This window comes from Amborella trichopoda, chromosome 12 (genome assembly GCF_054954075.1).
Source record: "Amborella trichopoda isolate Santa Cruz 75 chromosome 12, AtrichopodaSantaCruz75HAP2 v2.0, whole genome shotgun sequence".
Lineage (NCBI taxonomy): Eukaryota > Viridiplantae > Streptophyta > Magnoliopsida > Amborellales > Amborellaceae > Amborella > Amborella trichopoda.
In genome coordinates, this window is record NC_142347.1 from 33,022,364 (window position 1) to 33,039,461 (window position 17,098).

The 17,098-nt window shown below is 35.8% G+C and overlaps 1 protein-coding gene across 9 annotated transcripts in view; it reads right to left on the reverse strand.

Moving 5' to 3' along the window:
* LOC18430956 (oxysterol-binding protein-related protein 2A) overlaps nucleotides 1-17,098 on the reverse strand; it is a 56,436-nt gene that overhangs the window by 2,893 nt on the left and 36,445 nt on the right. For all 9 annotated transcript variants that reach the window (XR_016045660.1, XR_016045659.1, XR_016045658.1 and 6 more), the window contains one exon: nucleotides 15,205-15,360. Coding sequence is in view for 6 of the 9 variants with exons in the window: in XM_088853463.1 (XP_088709589.1) it covers nucleotides 15,205-15,360 (156 nt within the window). In the remaining 3 variants the exon portion in view is untranslated. The remainder of the gene's footprint in view (nucleotides 1-15,204; nucleotides 15,361-17,098) is intronic.

Consider the following 17,098-nt stretch of genomic DNA (forward strand, 5'->3'; position numbering starts at 1 on the left):
AGAGATTCTAGTGTTTACTAAAGAAAGCAGAGCATTTAGAGTGACAGTCAGGAAGTATTTACTAAATTGAGAAACTTTAAAGAGAAATCCTCTGTGTATTCTAGAGAGACTGGAAGATCTTAGAGAGACATAATCAAGTGTCTACTAGAGATAGAGAAGATTTTTAGAGAGAGTGAAGAGAGAAGACTTTAGAAACAGGAGAAAGATGTTTACTAACGAGAAAAATGAAATTTGAGAGAGAGAGAGAGAGAGAAGAAATTTGAATAGACTCATCCTACTATTGCAGTACTAGAAGATGGACAATGATGTATCCTTGCCAATCCCAAAAAGTGACTTAGAGGGTGCATTGGTATTCTTAAAATGTTAATCCCCAAATATCCATTGGCTTAAAAAAAGAAAAAAAGAAAAAAACAAACTCAGATGGTTTTATAGCCCTTTTCACATTCAATCTAGCACAGAAGTCCCCCAAATCCGAACTCACCAGACCTCCAAAAACACACAGAAATGCCTGTTGAAATTCACCAGCTAGTGATTGTATAGTGAGTAGTGTTTCCATCACACTCCAGGCTGGTGTAACAAATTGACATTTCAACACGCCAACACCTTTCAACACTTGGGTGTACATAAATGCAAAAATATTGCCCAGAAAGGGCTCAAACCCAATATTTCTTGGAGAGATATGTGTGATCTACTACTTTGCCACCCATTCATTACTGATGATATAGGTAATATTAACTTACACTGTAAAATGTTTTATTTTATTTAAAATATGATGGTACACATGAATCCTGCCGCATTTACCATTCAGGCAAGACCAGCAGACATTTTCAACATGTGTCGGACACTTTCAACGCTACGAGCCCATGTAACACTGCTATTGAGATTCTACAATTTCGGAAACTTTTCCAACATCAAGATATGGTAAGTTCCTACATCAAATTATCACGATCAAATTTCAAAGTTGGATTGTATCCAACGAATGTGGACTCTTACTACATGGAAACTGTAGGCAGTTTTTCCATAGGAGCATTCCCCCTCAAATACGGTGAAGAAACAAAAGCTAAGGGCCAGTTTGGATATCAAATAAAAAAATCTGCACAAAAAATTTGCGAGGCTTTTTTATCTCAATAATTGAGAAATATTGTCATCTTATTTTATTGTCTTGGTAGATTGTTTGGATGTTTGTTAAAATATTAGAAGAAAATTTTACTTACTAGATATATGTGTTTGGATGCTTTGCAATAATTCTGAACATATTTTTTTCCTCATTTTTCTCATTATATAAAATTTAACCAACCTTGATATTGACTTTGTTGTTACATCAGTTTGATAAACAAATAATGTGGGAGGGATAACATCATTCAGCATACACTTGGAGACCAAGAGAGTTAAGGTGCAGAAGCATATCTCCAAAATGGAAGGCGTAACATTATTCAGCATAAACTTGGAGACCAAGAGAGTAACAGTGATGGGCCATATCTCACCAATTGGAATTCTGGAGATCATTTCAATGGTCATTAGGGCAGAGTTGCAGTCCACTGCTGCTAGAATACGATGAATTACCTTAACAAGTAAATGGGATCCAGTAAAAGATTGAAGGGTGGTAGGAAGGAAAAGATAGCGGCATTTTTCATTTCAGAAAAACCAGCACAAAATTGTAGTTCTAAATCTAATTGCCATAGTTTTGTTTATCTTTTCCATTAGAGAATGAATTAAGCTTCAAGAGACCATTTACAATGATCTAAATTAAATTACATTTCTAATTTTATAAAGAATTTGAATTAATTTTCTGCTGATCACGCAACTGAGGAACAACAACAGAATTCTATAATTTTTTGTTGTTATAACATGGGATGTAATATCTTTTTTTTTTTTTTGAACATGAACATGGGATTTAATATTTTCATCACATCTTCTTGTATTGACTGACGTTGAACATTTGTTTGAGTTAATTAATCAGTTTGAAGTAGAATTGATCAAGTAGACACTGGTTCAAATGAATGAACGCACTGTTATTGTGTAACAGCATCAAAACTAAAACTAGTGATAGTTCTGTCTTCGGGTTTTGATCTTTAAATAAAGTCAAACCAAGAGTTTATTTTAGCTTTAAATTGACATAGATCATTTAAAAAGTTGCTTTAAGAGAATTGATCAATTAGATTGAAGTTTGATCAATCTGTTTGATCATAGAAAATCAGACAATCATTCTATCGACCTTGCTGAATTAGATGGTGAATTGACGTAATGTCATTAAAAAATGATTTACAGCACAATTGTCTAGAATCAAGATCAAAATGAGCTGAATTTATGATCAAGAATTCACATTTTCCTAGGTACGTTTTTCTCTTCGTTTTTTTTTTTTGAGAATAAGTTTTTCTCTTTTGATGGCATGGAAATTGGAAGGACTCAAGATTGTTCATGTTGCACTCCCAACTTTCATTAATTTTCAGCTCTATCTCACTCAAATTGAAACATGCACTAGAAACCCTAGCCTCCTAGACTAGTGTAGAACAATTGGAAAAAGTAAAGACTTAACTTGAGCAGCCAAAGAAGAATACATAAAGGGTGCGGTTTGTATAAGGCTGAGGCCCTAAACAATTAAAGTAAAGCGCACCTTCAAATGGTGTCGAAATACATTCAGTACTAGAAATCTTTGTGATGGCCTGAAATTTTATTTTTATATTTAATTATAAAATTTAAAGCTTCAAAAGTAGTGTAGATCGTGCAGATCTATGATCGCTTGAAAATCATGAAATTGACCGTCTAGAAAATGCATTACATGATGCACTATTTCCAATATAAGAAATCCATTTTTTCGCATGCCTATAGATCTTTAGGTCGAGATGATCGATTTGAACATTTTTGGGCACCGAAGCAACCTTTTCTAGTGAATTTTTGAAGTGCGCCCTTATATAAACATTTTCCATACATAAAAAGCATCACACATAAAAGTAGATAGAGGAACAGAGCACATAAAGGCATCAGAGCTGACATGGCATCAAGGTTCTTTGCTCTGCTAATGAGAGAGTGGTTCACTGATCTGCAAATGAGAGAGGGGGATTGATTTGCTGATGAGAGAGAGGTTTGTGAGGAACAACTTGTTTAGAGAGTAGAGAACGTCCTTGACCAACCTGTGGGGGAGAGAGAGAACTTAAAAGACTTGAGTGAGAGATAACCAGTCCAATGAGAGAGAGAGCTAGTGAGACTTTATCGAGAGAGGGAGACAGCTTTTGTAAGTGCGAGGGATTTTCTGCAGAGTAAGAATGCCATGAGGGAGGGCCCAACAGGGGAAGCAAAAATTATTTTAAGCCAAAAATATTTGAGTCCAGCTCAAAATCTTTCGGCTCACGATTTTGGTGGGGTTTGGGGGTAAAGCGAGATTTTTTTGGAAGAGGATAAAATCTTACAGGATTATCCAAATGGTTCCCACCAGCCATTTCAAACTTTTTTCCTTGAAATCCAAAACAAAATTTAAATATGGGTACATCCAAATTGGTGAATGAAGTGGCTATGTGAAATTCCATAGAGTAAAATAAAAAGTTCTTTTTTTTTAATTAATATATTTGAATTCCACTAACAAGTGCAAGAAAACAATGCTGTAAACAAGAGATACAACCTAAAATACAAGCTAGGATCTTCTATTTCTACTGCTAAATGAATATGACTAAATCCAGAACTGAATACTAGCTTTAACTATTAATTCTAATACAAATAATGCTCCTGGAAATTGTAATAGATGGAACAATTATGATTAAGATAAACTTAGAACAGCTAGGAAGACTAACTTGACTTTGCCTAGGGTCACTTCCCTACACCCGATTACTTGCCCGAAAGGCACATGCTTGATCCTATTGGTCCTGCTGAATTCTTTGAGTCGCGAAGCTCCTTAGACAATACCTTTTTTAGATCTAGGGGTTTGAGAGCACAAATTATGTTTTTCCATAACCTTATAGACTCTTAGGGCATATCACCTTGGTGGCACCTCCTTTTCTTTCAAAGTGGATAGGGCATGCCCTTCTATGACCCTGTGGGTGGAGTGTCACCCCAAGCGCTCTAGGGTGGTGCGTGCCACCCCTTAAGGGACAAGAGAGAGAGAGAGAGAGAGAGAGAGAGAGAGAGAGAGAGAGAGAGAGAGAGGCATGGAGGAGAGAAGGACAAGGGCTAGTAAATTTCAGATGGTGAGAATGAGGAGGTCTACCCTATATTTATAGCCTCCAAAGGGGTCTAGTTATATCTCTATCCAATTGAGAATTCATCTTCGCTATAGGACTCCTACATAACCTGCAAGGTGAAAAAGAAATAAATCTGATCCATCCATCCCTTTAATCAGCCATCATGATTGAAGGAACAATATAGGGACCCCATCCCCTAAATCTTCAACCCACATCCACTTCTAGTCAACCTAGTATAAGACCAATCAAAACACATCTCCTATTTTGAGTAGAACTTCCTGTCTCTCACAAAGATATTGTAGGAATTCAAAGCGGAAAAGATCTGGTCAAATTCAAAGATTGAAAGACTATTTTCAAAACGTAGAACATTCTCCTTACTCACAAAAGATGGACACTAAATCTCTTTCAAAGATTTCATAAAGCTTCCATCTCTAATAAAACATCTTTATTGAAAAGGCATAACTTAATTCTTAACAAAAAAGAAAAGCATGGGCATCCTCACTAAGCTAGGACATGCAGGCCATGTGGGCCCCGGCCCACACCCATGTGGTGCCCCCAATGAGTGGAGCTGGGCCCTTGGCCCCCCACATGGGTCCCGCAATGCCCTAGAGATATTTGGAAATTATGAAAACACCCTTTTAGAGTTTTTAATTTCTGAAAATGATAATAAATTCCAGAAAATTTTTAAAAATCACATAATCATTTCTTAAGCTGAAACCAACAATTTTAGAAGCAGATTGGTATTAATGGATCAAGCAAAGTGACCGTCAGGGCACTCCTCCAAACTCAATAACTATGGTCCTCGACAATCTTCTCAAACCAACCCAACGAGACTCATAAACGACAGTCTCATGCAAGAGCTCATGATCAGCTTGTAAAAGCGGGCCAATAAATAGTTAAACCACAGTTTGGAATGTGGATTATAGGTTCCTCAAGAGCAATACACATGCACATACCACTACAATGCAAAGGGGACTCTCTGTGCGCATATAAACACATCCCTTTGCAGGGTAGCTTCTCAGTACGTGGCTGTCATGTGCACATGTCGTGCTGAAGTTTGTTAAGGATTTAGCCCTCGCTCTCATATGTCGACATCTGTACACAAGAGATCATGAAGCACTCCCGGACTACAAACCATCCCTGGACATATCTCTAACTTCAACAAGGGATACTCCTCTATGGTAGTGTCATATGCCCAGAGAAAGGTTTTTACATGACCATAGATTGCCTAACCCCAGGTCAGTCAACTAACACATACATTCCCAATTAAGTGTATAATCTACTATAATTCATTATTTACATGCTCTCACGAGCTTTAAAGGCCATAAACCACTTGATCTAAGGAATAAAGTAAACAATATACTCTCCAAAAGACATGTCATAAGACCTCTAAACTGTATTCCTCAGATCCTTCTAACATATGTTACAAAATAAAGTATGCATCAGCTAAATCTATAATTTGTTGTAATTTAATATTTTGCTTGTGACAGTTGAAGAAGAGGTTCAATTATCCTATACAGAATCTTTATAGATGCATTGCTAGAGTAATGAGAAACCAGCCTTTATATGCAAGCAACAATGCAGTTACCATAAATAATTTCTTCTTCACTCCCATCCTATAGTCACGCACGTCCACAGAGGGTATTGTTCTATTAATTATCAACCAAATCATAATGTGTAGGGGAGTGCTTTATAGTACTATTATGAAACACACTTTCATAGGCTATGTTAGGCGCATTTGTTGCACCCCAATTTTAAAGATGCAGAATTTTCACTGGGAGGAACAATATCAAAAAATACATATTCCAAAAATCACCCTCAGAAGTGATTTTTTAACTCAATGAACATAGGGCCCCTAGTTGATAGGGTGATTAGACCGAAGCCTTTAAAAACTTTTATCCCAATTTTTGTAGAGGGCCTTGTCAACATTACATGAACAATTTTAAAAAAGAAAAACTAATATATATATATATATATATATATATATATATATATATATGGGTGCGGTTTGTATAAGCCTAGGCTTTGAACAATCAAATTAGAGCCTACCTTCAAATAGTGTCGGGAAATGTGGTTTCAATATTGGAAATCTTTGTGATATCTTTAAAATATATTTTTACAGTTATTTCTAAAGTTTAAAGCTTCAAAAATAGTGTAGATCAACATATCTATGAAAACTTGAAAATCTTGAAAATTAACGGTCCAAAATACGTTACAAAATACACTATTTCCAACTTTCTCATGTCCATGCATCTTGATGTCGAGATGATCAATTTGAAGATATTTGGGCATCAAAACAACCTTTTCTAGTGAAAGTTTAGAGGTAGGCTCAAATTTGATTGTTTAGAGCCTCGGCTCTATATAAACTTTTCCCTATATATATATATATATATACGGAAAAAGCTTGGGTGAGCCCACTAGCTCATAGAATAGTATAAGCCTAACGGCCCAGATTGAATCTGGGCCAATCTGATGAATACGGACGTCTGGTAGTGTTTGAATTTTATTTTATTTTTCTACAAATCCAAATCGCTTGAAATTTTAGCCGTATGTTTTTCTCATCAAGCGGCACTTAATAAAAATATAAAAAAAAAAACTTGCTAAACTAATCGACCAAAATACCCCCGAAACGTTTTGGGGGTATTTTGGCCAATTTATTTCATGTAAAATATTTTTTTGATTTTTTCAAAGATTCACCTATTTTTTATGTACACACGCTCCAAATTTCAAGTGATTTGGATTTGTAGAAAAAACAATTAAAATTCAAACACTACCTGACATCCGTGCGTCAGATTGGCCCAGATTCAATCTGGGCCGTTGGGCTCATTTTTTAGCATCTTCTTCCTATATATATATATATATAGGAAAATTGTTTCTTGTGGGCTAGGCCACATTTCTACAATATGCGGTCCAGAGATAAAGCATCCATCTTAAAGATGGATGCAAATAGGTGGTCCATCCAAAAACAATTGTAACTAACAATCCAAATGTTTTCTTAATATAATTATTATTTTGAGTTTTCAATTTTTTTTTCCATATGCAGTATCTCCATGCTATAGATTATACAGTCTCCAAAAATTAGGATCAAATTATATTTAAAAAATATATTTATTGCCAACCCCGCATTTCTACAATATGCGGGCTGGCCGCATAGATACCGTGTCCATATATATAATGGAAAAAGCTCGTATAAGGTAGCAACTTTAAAATGCAGAAATAAAGTTGCACCTCAAAAATCCATCATAAAAGATTGTTTGGACGTAGGAAAACCCTCTAATTGATCATCTCGACATCAAGATGTATGAATATGAAAATAAAAAAAAGATTTCGAGTGTGTGAAATAGTGTATCTTGCAACACATTATCTGGAGCGTCCATTTTCATGATTTTCATGTGTTTATAGATCTACTTCATTTGAACCATTTTTAGAGTTTAAAATTTTATAATAAGAGATAAAATAGATTCTCAAGCCATCCTAACAATTTTTTATATCAATATTACATTTATAATAAAATTTAGAGGTGCGCCTTAATGGGATTGTTTAAGGTCACAACCTCATCAAACCACACCCATATATAATTTCATCCTCTAGAGGTTTCCAATGCATATCAACACATAAAGGGCGACAAAAATATGAAAACAATTTAGCATGAAAATCTTGTTTGTGGCACTAGAAAGTACTTGCGTTCTAGTAGCTTTTCTCTTAGCCCTCAGCCTAGGAGCTTCTCAATACCATCCACTAATTCCTATTGAGAAGATAGTATTTCTAGAAACACTAGCTTCCTATTTTCATCTTCCAACTCTGTCCAAAGTTCCAAACTGGACACACAAAATTTTAAACAAATTTTCATCATTTTTACTTGCTTCGAAAGCTTCGATGCAAATTGGTGGATTACAGAAACAATGACTTTATATATGCAATAGTTTATTGGCCTTCCAAGACATACAAGTGCAGCCTATGAAGGAATTTATGGGTCTATGAAAATTTGCAAGATTTATGCAATGGAAACTTCTTTAAGATGTAAACTTCTATGGATTTGGCAAACATTTCTCTATTTCCAAGGACAAAAGACACCACGACATCATGCTCGTTTTGTAATACATCAAGTAGAGGATATATTCTCTGTAAACATAATTAGCAACACTAAAAATGTGTTTTCCTACATTCATAACATACTGCAAACACTTAATCAAGAATAATAAGTTATCGATACCGGAAATTATGAAACGATACATCATTATCATCATCCGAGCCACATCCAAACTATTTTGGGTCGACTACACAAATCTTGTGCTACTATTATAATCTATCAAGGGTCATACCCTCAATCAGACCATAGGTCACCATATCTCTTTTGGGTTTTACCCTTGCTCTTTTAGAGCTTTCTACTTGAATCAAATCACCCCTCCTAACCGGTGTTGTTGTAAGTCGACCCCGCATATGGCCAGATCACTCAATTCTATTTTCCCTCATTTTATTGCCTATTTGAGCCACCCCTAAGTTCCCTCAAATGTTTTTTGAATTCTATCCTTTCATGCCTTTCCACTCATCCATCTCAATATCCTCATCACAGCTACACACATTCTATGAATGTGTTGCTTCTTTACCGCCAATCTCGTAAAGCATGGATTGTCTTACAGCGGTCCTATAGAACTTCCCCATCAATTTCATTGATATTTGACGATCATGTAAAACTCCGGAAGCACATATCCACTGCATCCAACCAACTATAATTCTATGCAAGACATCTTCCTCAATCTCTCCATTCTCATGGATTATTGACTCAAGACATCGAAATTAATATCTTTTAGGTACTTTTTGGCCATCACTCTTAAGATTCTTAACTAATTCCTAATTTCTACTTCTGTTATAGCTAAATTTGCATTTTATATATTTTATCTTAGTTTGGCTAATACTAAACCCTTTTGATTCTAGAGCATCTCTCCAAAGTTCTATCTTTGCATTAACAGTGCCTCTAGTCTCATCAATCAAAACTATGTCAACCACAGATAATATAAACCACGGTACCTCAGCCTATAGATGCCTAGATAACTCGTCCATTACCAAAACAAAGAAATATGGGCTCAATACTGACCCCTAGTGTAAGCCTATCACTAAAAACTCACTTGTCTCTCCACTAGTGGTCCTCGACACTAGTTAGCTCTCCCTCGTACATATTTCTCACTATGTTAATATTGTTGGAGTTATCTTTCAAGGCCTTGACTCTGCCATTCCACAATAGCCCTCGGTCATAATGGGTGCATTGGAATACTATGCTTACTAGATTTTAAGTAAACTGGGATCAGGAAAGACTAAATATCTCGAGTCATGAGGCAAAACTGAAGGGCTTTATTTAGATTCGAGAGGTTTGGGGGTCTCCTTTGGTCAGGGCTGGTGAGAGAACGCCTCATGAGTCTATTAGTCAAGGCATGTGAGATAGGATAAGAAAATGCCGAATTGTTAGACCAAGCGTGAGAGAAGAAAGCCCTGTGTGAGTAAACTAAGCTTTGAGATGACATAAGCTAAATCTATGACGAATTCAAGTTATTCATAGCATGTGCATATGATTGTTTTGATGAGGCAATGGGAAGTAGTTTTGCAAATAGGAACCCTGCATCCACAAGAGTCCATATTCTCGAGGGTGCACCTGCAATGCGTTGAACACCTAGAGAGTTTTATATATATATATATATATAGGGTGGGGTTTCTATAAGGTTGCAACCTTAACCAATCCAATTAAAGCGCACCTCCAAAATTTATCATAATATGTAATTTTGATGTAAAATATTCTTAGAATTATCTTAAAATATATTTTTATATCTAATTATAAAATTTTAAACTCCAAAAATGGTTAAAATCAAGTAGATCTATAAATATATGAAAATCTTGAAAATGGACGGTCTAGATAATGTGTTGCAAGATGCACTACTTTTTAGGACTCAAAATACTTTTTTTTTCCATATTCATATAACTTGATGTCGAGATAATCAATTAGAGGGTTTTTCAACATTAAAACAACCTTTTCCAATGGATTTTTGAGGTGCATCTGTATTCTACATTTTAAGGTTGCAACCTTATATAAACTTTTTCCGTATATATATATATATATATATATATATATATATATATATATACACACACACACACACACACACATGTGCCCCTGCTTAAGATTGTGGGACATGGGCCTATTGGGCTAACTTGAGAAAATGGTCTGGGATACCAAAGCCAGTCCAGTAGAGTACCATCCAGCCCAACCTTGATTCTAATTTCCCTAACTAATTTTACCTAGGAGCCAAACTAAATTATTTTAATAGAGGATGATTAAAAATGATTTACTATAATTTGTGAGAATTTTTGGTAATTTTATTTTGAGAAAAAATGATTTACTAAGTTTGTTGGCACGTAATTCCTAACAAGGACAGTTGCACATGCGAACGGGTGGCACACAAGTGGCCAATGTGTGCCAACACATAGACCCCACTTGGACCGTCACGTCACTACCAATTTGTGTGACATGGATAGTGTAGGTAGGAGAGTGTAAGACTTGTTTGTTTTAGCGACATCGATGATATGTAGTAGTGCCACATGTGTGTGTGCACACATGTGAGCATGAGAAATTATTTTAAAAATGTTGATTTGATAGTGAAAAGCATTTTAAGGGTCTGTTGATTTCCAATTGGTGAGAGTGCTTAAACATGAATATTTCATGACAAGGGAATAAGAATGTGTCCCCTTGTGATAGTGACACATCAAGCAGGAAGAGTGGGAGCCAAGTTTCAAATAAGAGAGAGAAAATAGGGAATGAGATGTCCCATTCACTAGGTTTTATAAAATGGAAGGTTGTGATGTATTTTTGGAAAATTGGATAGTGATAAAAGACTAAAATCAAAATTAGGGTTTTCAAGGGCACATTGAGAATAAGGGAAGTTCGGAGGGCAAATTGGGCACATGATGCCATCCTATGATAGCCATAAATGGTGATGCACTAGGCTAGGACTTTAGCATCTCTCAACCCTTAGATGGCTCACAACGATGGCTTGACTTTAGCCTCTCTCAACCCTTAGATGGCTCACAATAATGGCTTAAATTGAGTCTACGCTTAACTCCATGCAAAAACCTCATATAAAAGCACAAAAACCCTATCTCATTTCATTTTTTTCCCACATCCTTAAGAAAGTTAGAGAGAGCCTTGGAGAGTGGTGCACCCCTCTCATTCCATCTCCTTCTTCATTGTGCATTAAAGAAAGTAAGTGAATAGTGTTTTAGCATTCATTGAAGCCACAGCCTTGAAGCTCTTAAAGCACCTTCTCCTATTCATTTTGATGTGCCAACACCTTCATCTAGGCATCATTATTCTGCTATAAATGATCACATAATAATAAGTAAAACCCCTTCCTTTGGTTCCCATTTTGAGTTATATTGTTTCTAGCACTTTGGGTTCTCATGCTATAGTATTTTGATGAAGTTTAGAGCAAAGTTTTAATGGACTGTTATGAATGTTACCTTGCAGTACATCTGAGATTACTAGGTCATAACAGTGAACTTTACATGTCATTTTGAGATTAACATAGTACCCTTTCATGCCATCTTGTTACTTGATAGCTAGAGCGCCCACTAGCACCCTTCCTTTACATAGTACCCTTTCATTCCATCTTGTTACTTGATAACTAGAGCACCCACTAGCACCCTTTGTTTGATCCTTTGGATCCTATTACATCCTCTCCTCTCCCACATTTTTCTCTCACCTTCATTCCCACACAAGGTTCACGCTAGGCCCTCATTTTGAGTTTCAAACATGGCGCATTAGCATCAAAATGTGTGGCATGAATTTTGTATGATGCATACTTCCCTCTAGATGAAGATGAAATCTAAGCTTTCAAATCTTGTGCTATCAGTTGGGGCACATAACAAGGGTCGTATGAAATCCATGGCCATAAACCCATTACCTTGAACATATAAATTGGCTTCCCAAGCCTCTCAAATCACTGCATGTGTCTTTCTTATTTGTTTTAAGATGAGTTCATGTACTTGTAAATGATGATCAATGAATGTATTGAAAGAAGAGATATCAGTATTGGTGTAATTTTTGAGTTCTTGAGTCTATTGTAACTGGTTGAGTGGAAGAACTTGAGTAGTGTATTTTTTTTATTTTATTTTTTTTCATTTTTGAATTTGTAGTCCTTGAGGGGTTTTCCCCAAGGTATTGTAAATGTGATCAAAGGAAATTGTATTAGTTAGTAAGTTTAGTAGAAAAATTTTATTTTACGTACCTTATGTGGAACCCCTAATACTACTTCAAATATATTCTTTAGATACTCCTTTCTTTTCCAACATCCACTAAATTAACTCTCTAGGTACCCAATAAATGCTTTCTCGGACTCAATAAAGACATGTGGAGGTCTAATTTTCCCCCTAAACTTCTCAATCAGTTGCCTAAGTAGGAAAATAGCCTCAGTTGTTGACCTCCCAAGTATAAGACAACTAATTTTTCAATATAGTCGTTTCATGTTGTAATCATTGCTCAATCACTCTTTCCCACAGCTTTATAATGTGGTTTACAAGTTTGATCCCTAGATAGTTCGTACAATTCAGTATGTCTTCTTTGTTCTTGCAAATAGATACCACAATATTTTGTCCATTCTACTGACATTTACTTTGTTCTCAGAATCTTGTTAAACAGCTTGGTCGATCAAGATATGCCAATCTCTCCCAAACACTTCCAAACCTCTATTGGGATACCATATTGTCCAAAAATCTTTCCTATCTTCATCTTTTTCAAAGCTTCTGTCACTTCAGATCAATGTTATCAGCTTTGCTTCGGAACCTTCTTTGGTTTGGTCTGAAAAATGAAGCAATTCGGTGCTTCGGTTAATTCAGGGGATGACTTCAAACTTTTTTTTTTTAATTAATATAAATAAAATATATATTTGTATATAAAAATGTATTAAAAAAAAAAATATCATAAAAATAAAGGAAAAAAGTCCATTTAATTTATTTTATCACTTGAGGAATTGAGGATATATTTATATATCACGTGAGGAGATAGTCCTTTAATAAGAGGACAAGTAAATCTTGGAAATTAATTTATTATTTTAATAAAAGCAAAGGACACTAAAGACAAGAGGGGCAAGTTATTATTTTAATAAAAATAAAGGACACTAAAGACAAAAAAAGGGGGCTACTTGTCGAACACGGTGATAAGGATGGGCCACGTGGAAGGTGAAGTAAATAAAGGACACTAAATACAAAAAAAGACTCTTGGGCTCTTGCGAAAAATTTGGATTCCCGCTCTCTCTCACCTTTGGACGGCAAAAATATCACACTGAAATACCTCTACATTTGCTTCGCTTCAATGGTGACGGATCGTCCAAAGCGAAGCGAATTTAACAACATTGCTTCAGTTATTATAATCCAACAATGTATCAATGACCTCCGACGTCATTTATGTCAAAGGTTCCTTCAAATGTTGTGATTCCATTGCGGTCGTCATTTAGCAATTTTTTAAAATAAATCTTCCGCCTCTCATGGAGCTCGTCATCCTTCACCAAAATCAAAGATATGCGCACCCAAAACACATACACAAAGAAACACATACACATGGCATATTTTTATTCTATTGAAATGATATTAATGATGGATAATTTTATATTGCATTCATATTACATTTTATTAACTTACAACCAATATAATGACAATCACTTTTTTAATCAAAGATATGCGCACCCAAAACACATACACAAAGAAACACATACACATGGCATATTTTTATTCTATTGAATTGATATTAATCATGGATAATTTTATATTGCATTCATATTACATTTTTATAACTTACAAACAATATAATGACAATCAGTTTTTTATTATAAGAGTAGAAGTTGACATCCTAGGGTGGTTTGGATTCACAAAGCAGGTATTGTCTAGAATTAAATGCAACTGAAAGCAAAAAGATAGGGTCTAATTCAAGGTGTTTTTTCAATTAAGTGGGATCCAAATAGCATTACACAAATCTAATTCAAGGTGTTTTTTCAATTTAGTGAATCCACCCAAACAGGACAGGTCCTTAGCCCACAGCACACATCAAATATTTTTATTTTTTTTCGAGGGGGGGGAAGGTGTGGTGGTGGTTGTGTGTGTGTGTGATATAAAGTCAAAATTTATAATATCTTATGATACGAGAGAAAAGGAAAGGTATACATGGTCCAAAACAACATTCTTATCACTGTTATAAGGGTAATCACCCTTGATCGTTCTAGCCACCTATTTTAGTTTCCCTCTCTACTTCATTCTAGAAAACCATTACAAGAATATCACACAAGAAATGGCCCACAGCCATTGCACGGTGAATAACATTACTCTGGACCACAAGGATAATAAATGGCTGATCAAATATCATGGTAGATTCTCAGGAAATATGGCTGACAAGGGTTTTACTTTTTTATCGGCAAATGATGCATGCAGATAATAATCATAGCATGAGAGAGAAATCCATTAATTTCATTCTAGGGTAAGTATACCATGATACTGGTTAATATGATTATAAACCTCTATCACCATTAGACAGACAGAGATGGACAGAGAGTGGGCCTTATCACTTGGGCCATAACATGTTCACCCATCAGATAATTGGATAGCGATACATTTGTAATAGATTTTCAATAGTCATATGGATCATAGTCCACCCTTCTCAACTGAAGGAACCTGGAACAGTCATGTCAGCCCTGCGTATTATAAAATGGCTTAAAATAGACTGCCAGAGACCCAGTTTTTAACAAGAGACCCACCAGGATGCTGGGTCGTCCTGAGACAGGCCAGTCCACTATCCATCTTGACCCAGGCGATTCCCGAGACTAAAACAAGTTTTAAAATTTGGCTTAAACTTACGAGAGTTATCATCTATCCATTCTAAATATTTCAAGCATGCCATTCTTTGACTCCGGTAAAATACCGTACTCATCTACCATTCTTATAATTTAACTTTTTTCCTAGTCAAAAAATATCTGAAAACCAAGTGAAGTTATGAAATAACCTTCTCAGAGAAGAAACGAAGTCCTTTATCTGGATATTCGGCTTCATAAGTCTCCCCCAACAATGGATTGAATGGTTTGCAATGTCGGCCCTCAGAAGAAGCATATCCAGAGACCGCAAAGGCAGCGACATTCAGAATTCTCATGAGACTGTCCCCCTAGATGCACATGCAAAGCATATCAAGGGTGAGAAACACAATTCCTTGATAAATAAATATGTAGAAGCATGAGAAAAATCATCGATACATTTCTAGTGAATTTATCGTACGTGACAAAATCACCGTGACAAAGCTGCATAAAGGGGGTAAGGTATTTTTATCACCAGTTTAAGGAAATCAAAGGTTATCAATAGCTATTCAGAGAACTCAAATTAACCAGAGCATTCTGATCCATAGTTACCGGGATCTCCTACTTTGGTAGATGATCCCTTCTAGAATCTCGATTCTGTCCCTCCTGGAACGGATCTCTTAGGGATCTCAATTTTTAAATTTTGGCACAGATAGGGATCCCGATTCTTTCTGTTAGAGATCTCAATCCCAACCTTAAAGACAAAGACAACAACCGAACTGATGATTTTCTTTGTTTATAGCCAACTAGCAACACAACTATTGCTTGCTTGCTATAAAGAATGAGATCCCTAATTTAAAGAGTATACATAATCTTTGATTATCATACACTTTAAGGTTGGTAACACGATCCCCAAAATATTGGGATCTAGATCCCAAAAGGTCGGCATCAAGATCCCCATAAGGTTGGAATCTCGATCCCTAATATTGGGGTTCTCAATCCCCAACATGTGCATTATATGGACGGCGTTCCCAACCACAGGGTTCTTCTAGCATTTCACAATCCCTCGCTCCGGATCCCGTTACCATTCCCACTCCCGAACCCAACAACTATGTTCTGATCTTTTAAAAAAATTTCAGTTATTAACAAAAGAAAAGTCAAAATTTAGCATTCCAAAGCATGTATCTTATATTACTTTTCACATCAGGTAAGCCGCAAATATTAGAATCATAACAGTGCAGTGATCACTCCAAAACAGTGCATTGCAGCAGAACATGTCAGGAGGCAGCAGGGACAGATGTTACTTGACATTGTCTTTCATGTGTATTTATTTGCATAGTATACATGTCGTTCAAATATCTAAGTGTCTCAATATAACTGTATAAGTGACCTTTATATCATACCATTTTGACAATTTCTTCAAGAAAGAACATCTTTATATGTTAAAAGGGGCAATATAAAGGAGACATAACAAAACTAAAACTTCCTGTATTGGTCATTTCTAGGTAGCTCAACAGAATAGGCAATGATTTGCTCGATTTCCAATTGAATGACTGTTTACTTACCCGTCCTCTTTATAGTTTTGGGACCCATACAGATAAGGCGCAGGTCTGGTTTTACCAATACAAATTATGTCTTTTAAGTCCTGAAATAGTTTTAAATACATTAAGGACTAGAAATTAAAGGAACTGCACATCTGCAAGGGGTTCCAGATTCTAGAGATGCAGCACAAGTGCTAAGTTTATCCCCAAAAGCAACCAATGGGTCCACAATACCATGCTCATCCTTATCAAAATTCAGCCCACAAATATGATGAAAATTGTGATGATATTTTCCAAGTTCTGGGTTTCTGTAAGGCCACCACGTGATTGGTAAGTGTAATCAGAGGTAGAGGAAGCATTCCCACAAATAATAGAAAAAAAACAAAGGGGAAAAAAAGGAGGATGTGAAGACAGAACAAGGTATAAGGGCCGCTTGAATTCAACTATGCTGTGCTCCCAGTCACTGGTGGACAAATAAAAAGCAACTTTTTGGAAAATGAGATAAGAAGTGGTAATTTTTTTTCAACCTACTCATAAACGTTCAGTGTCTGAATGTCCATGATACCCA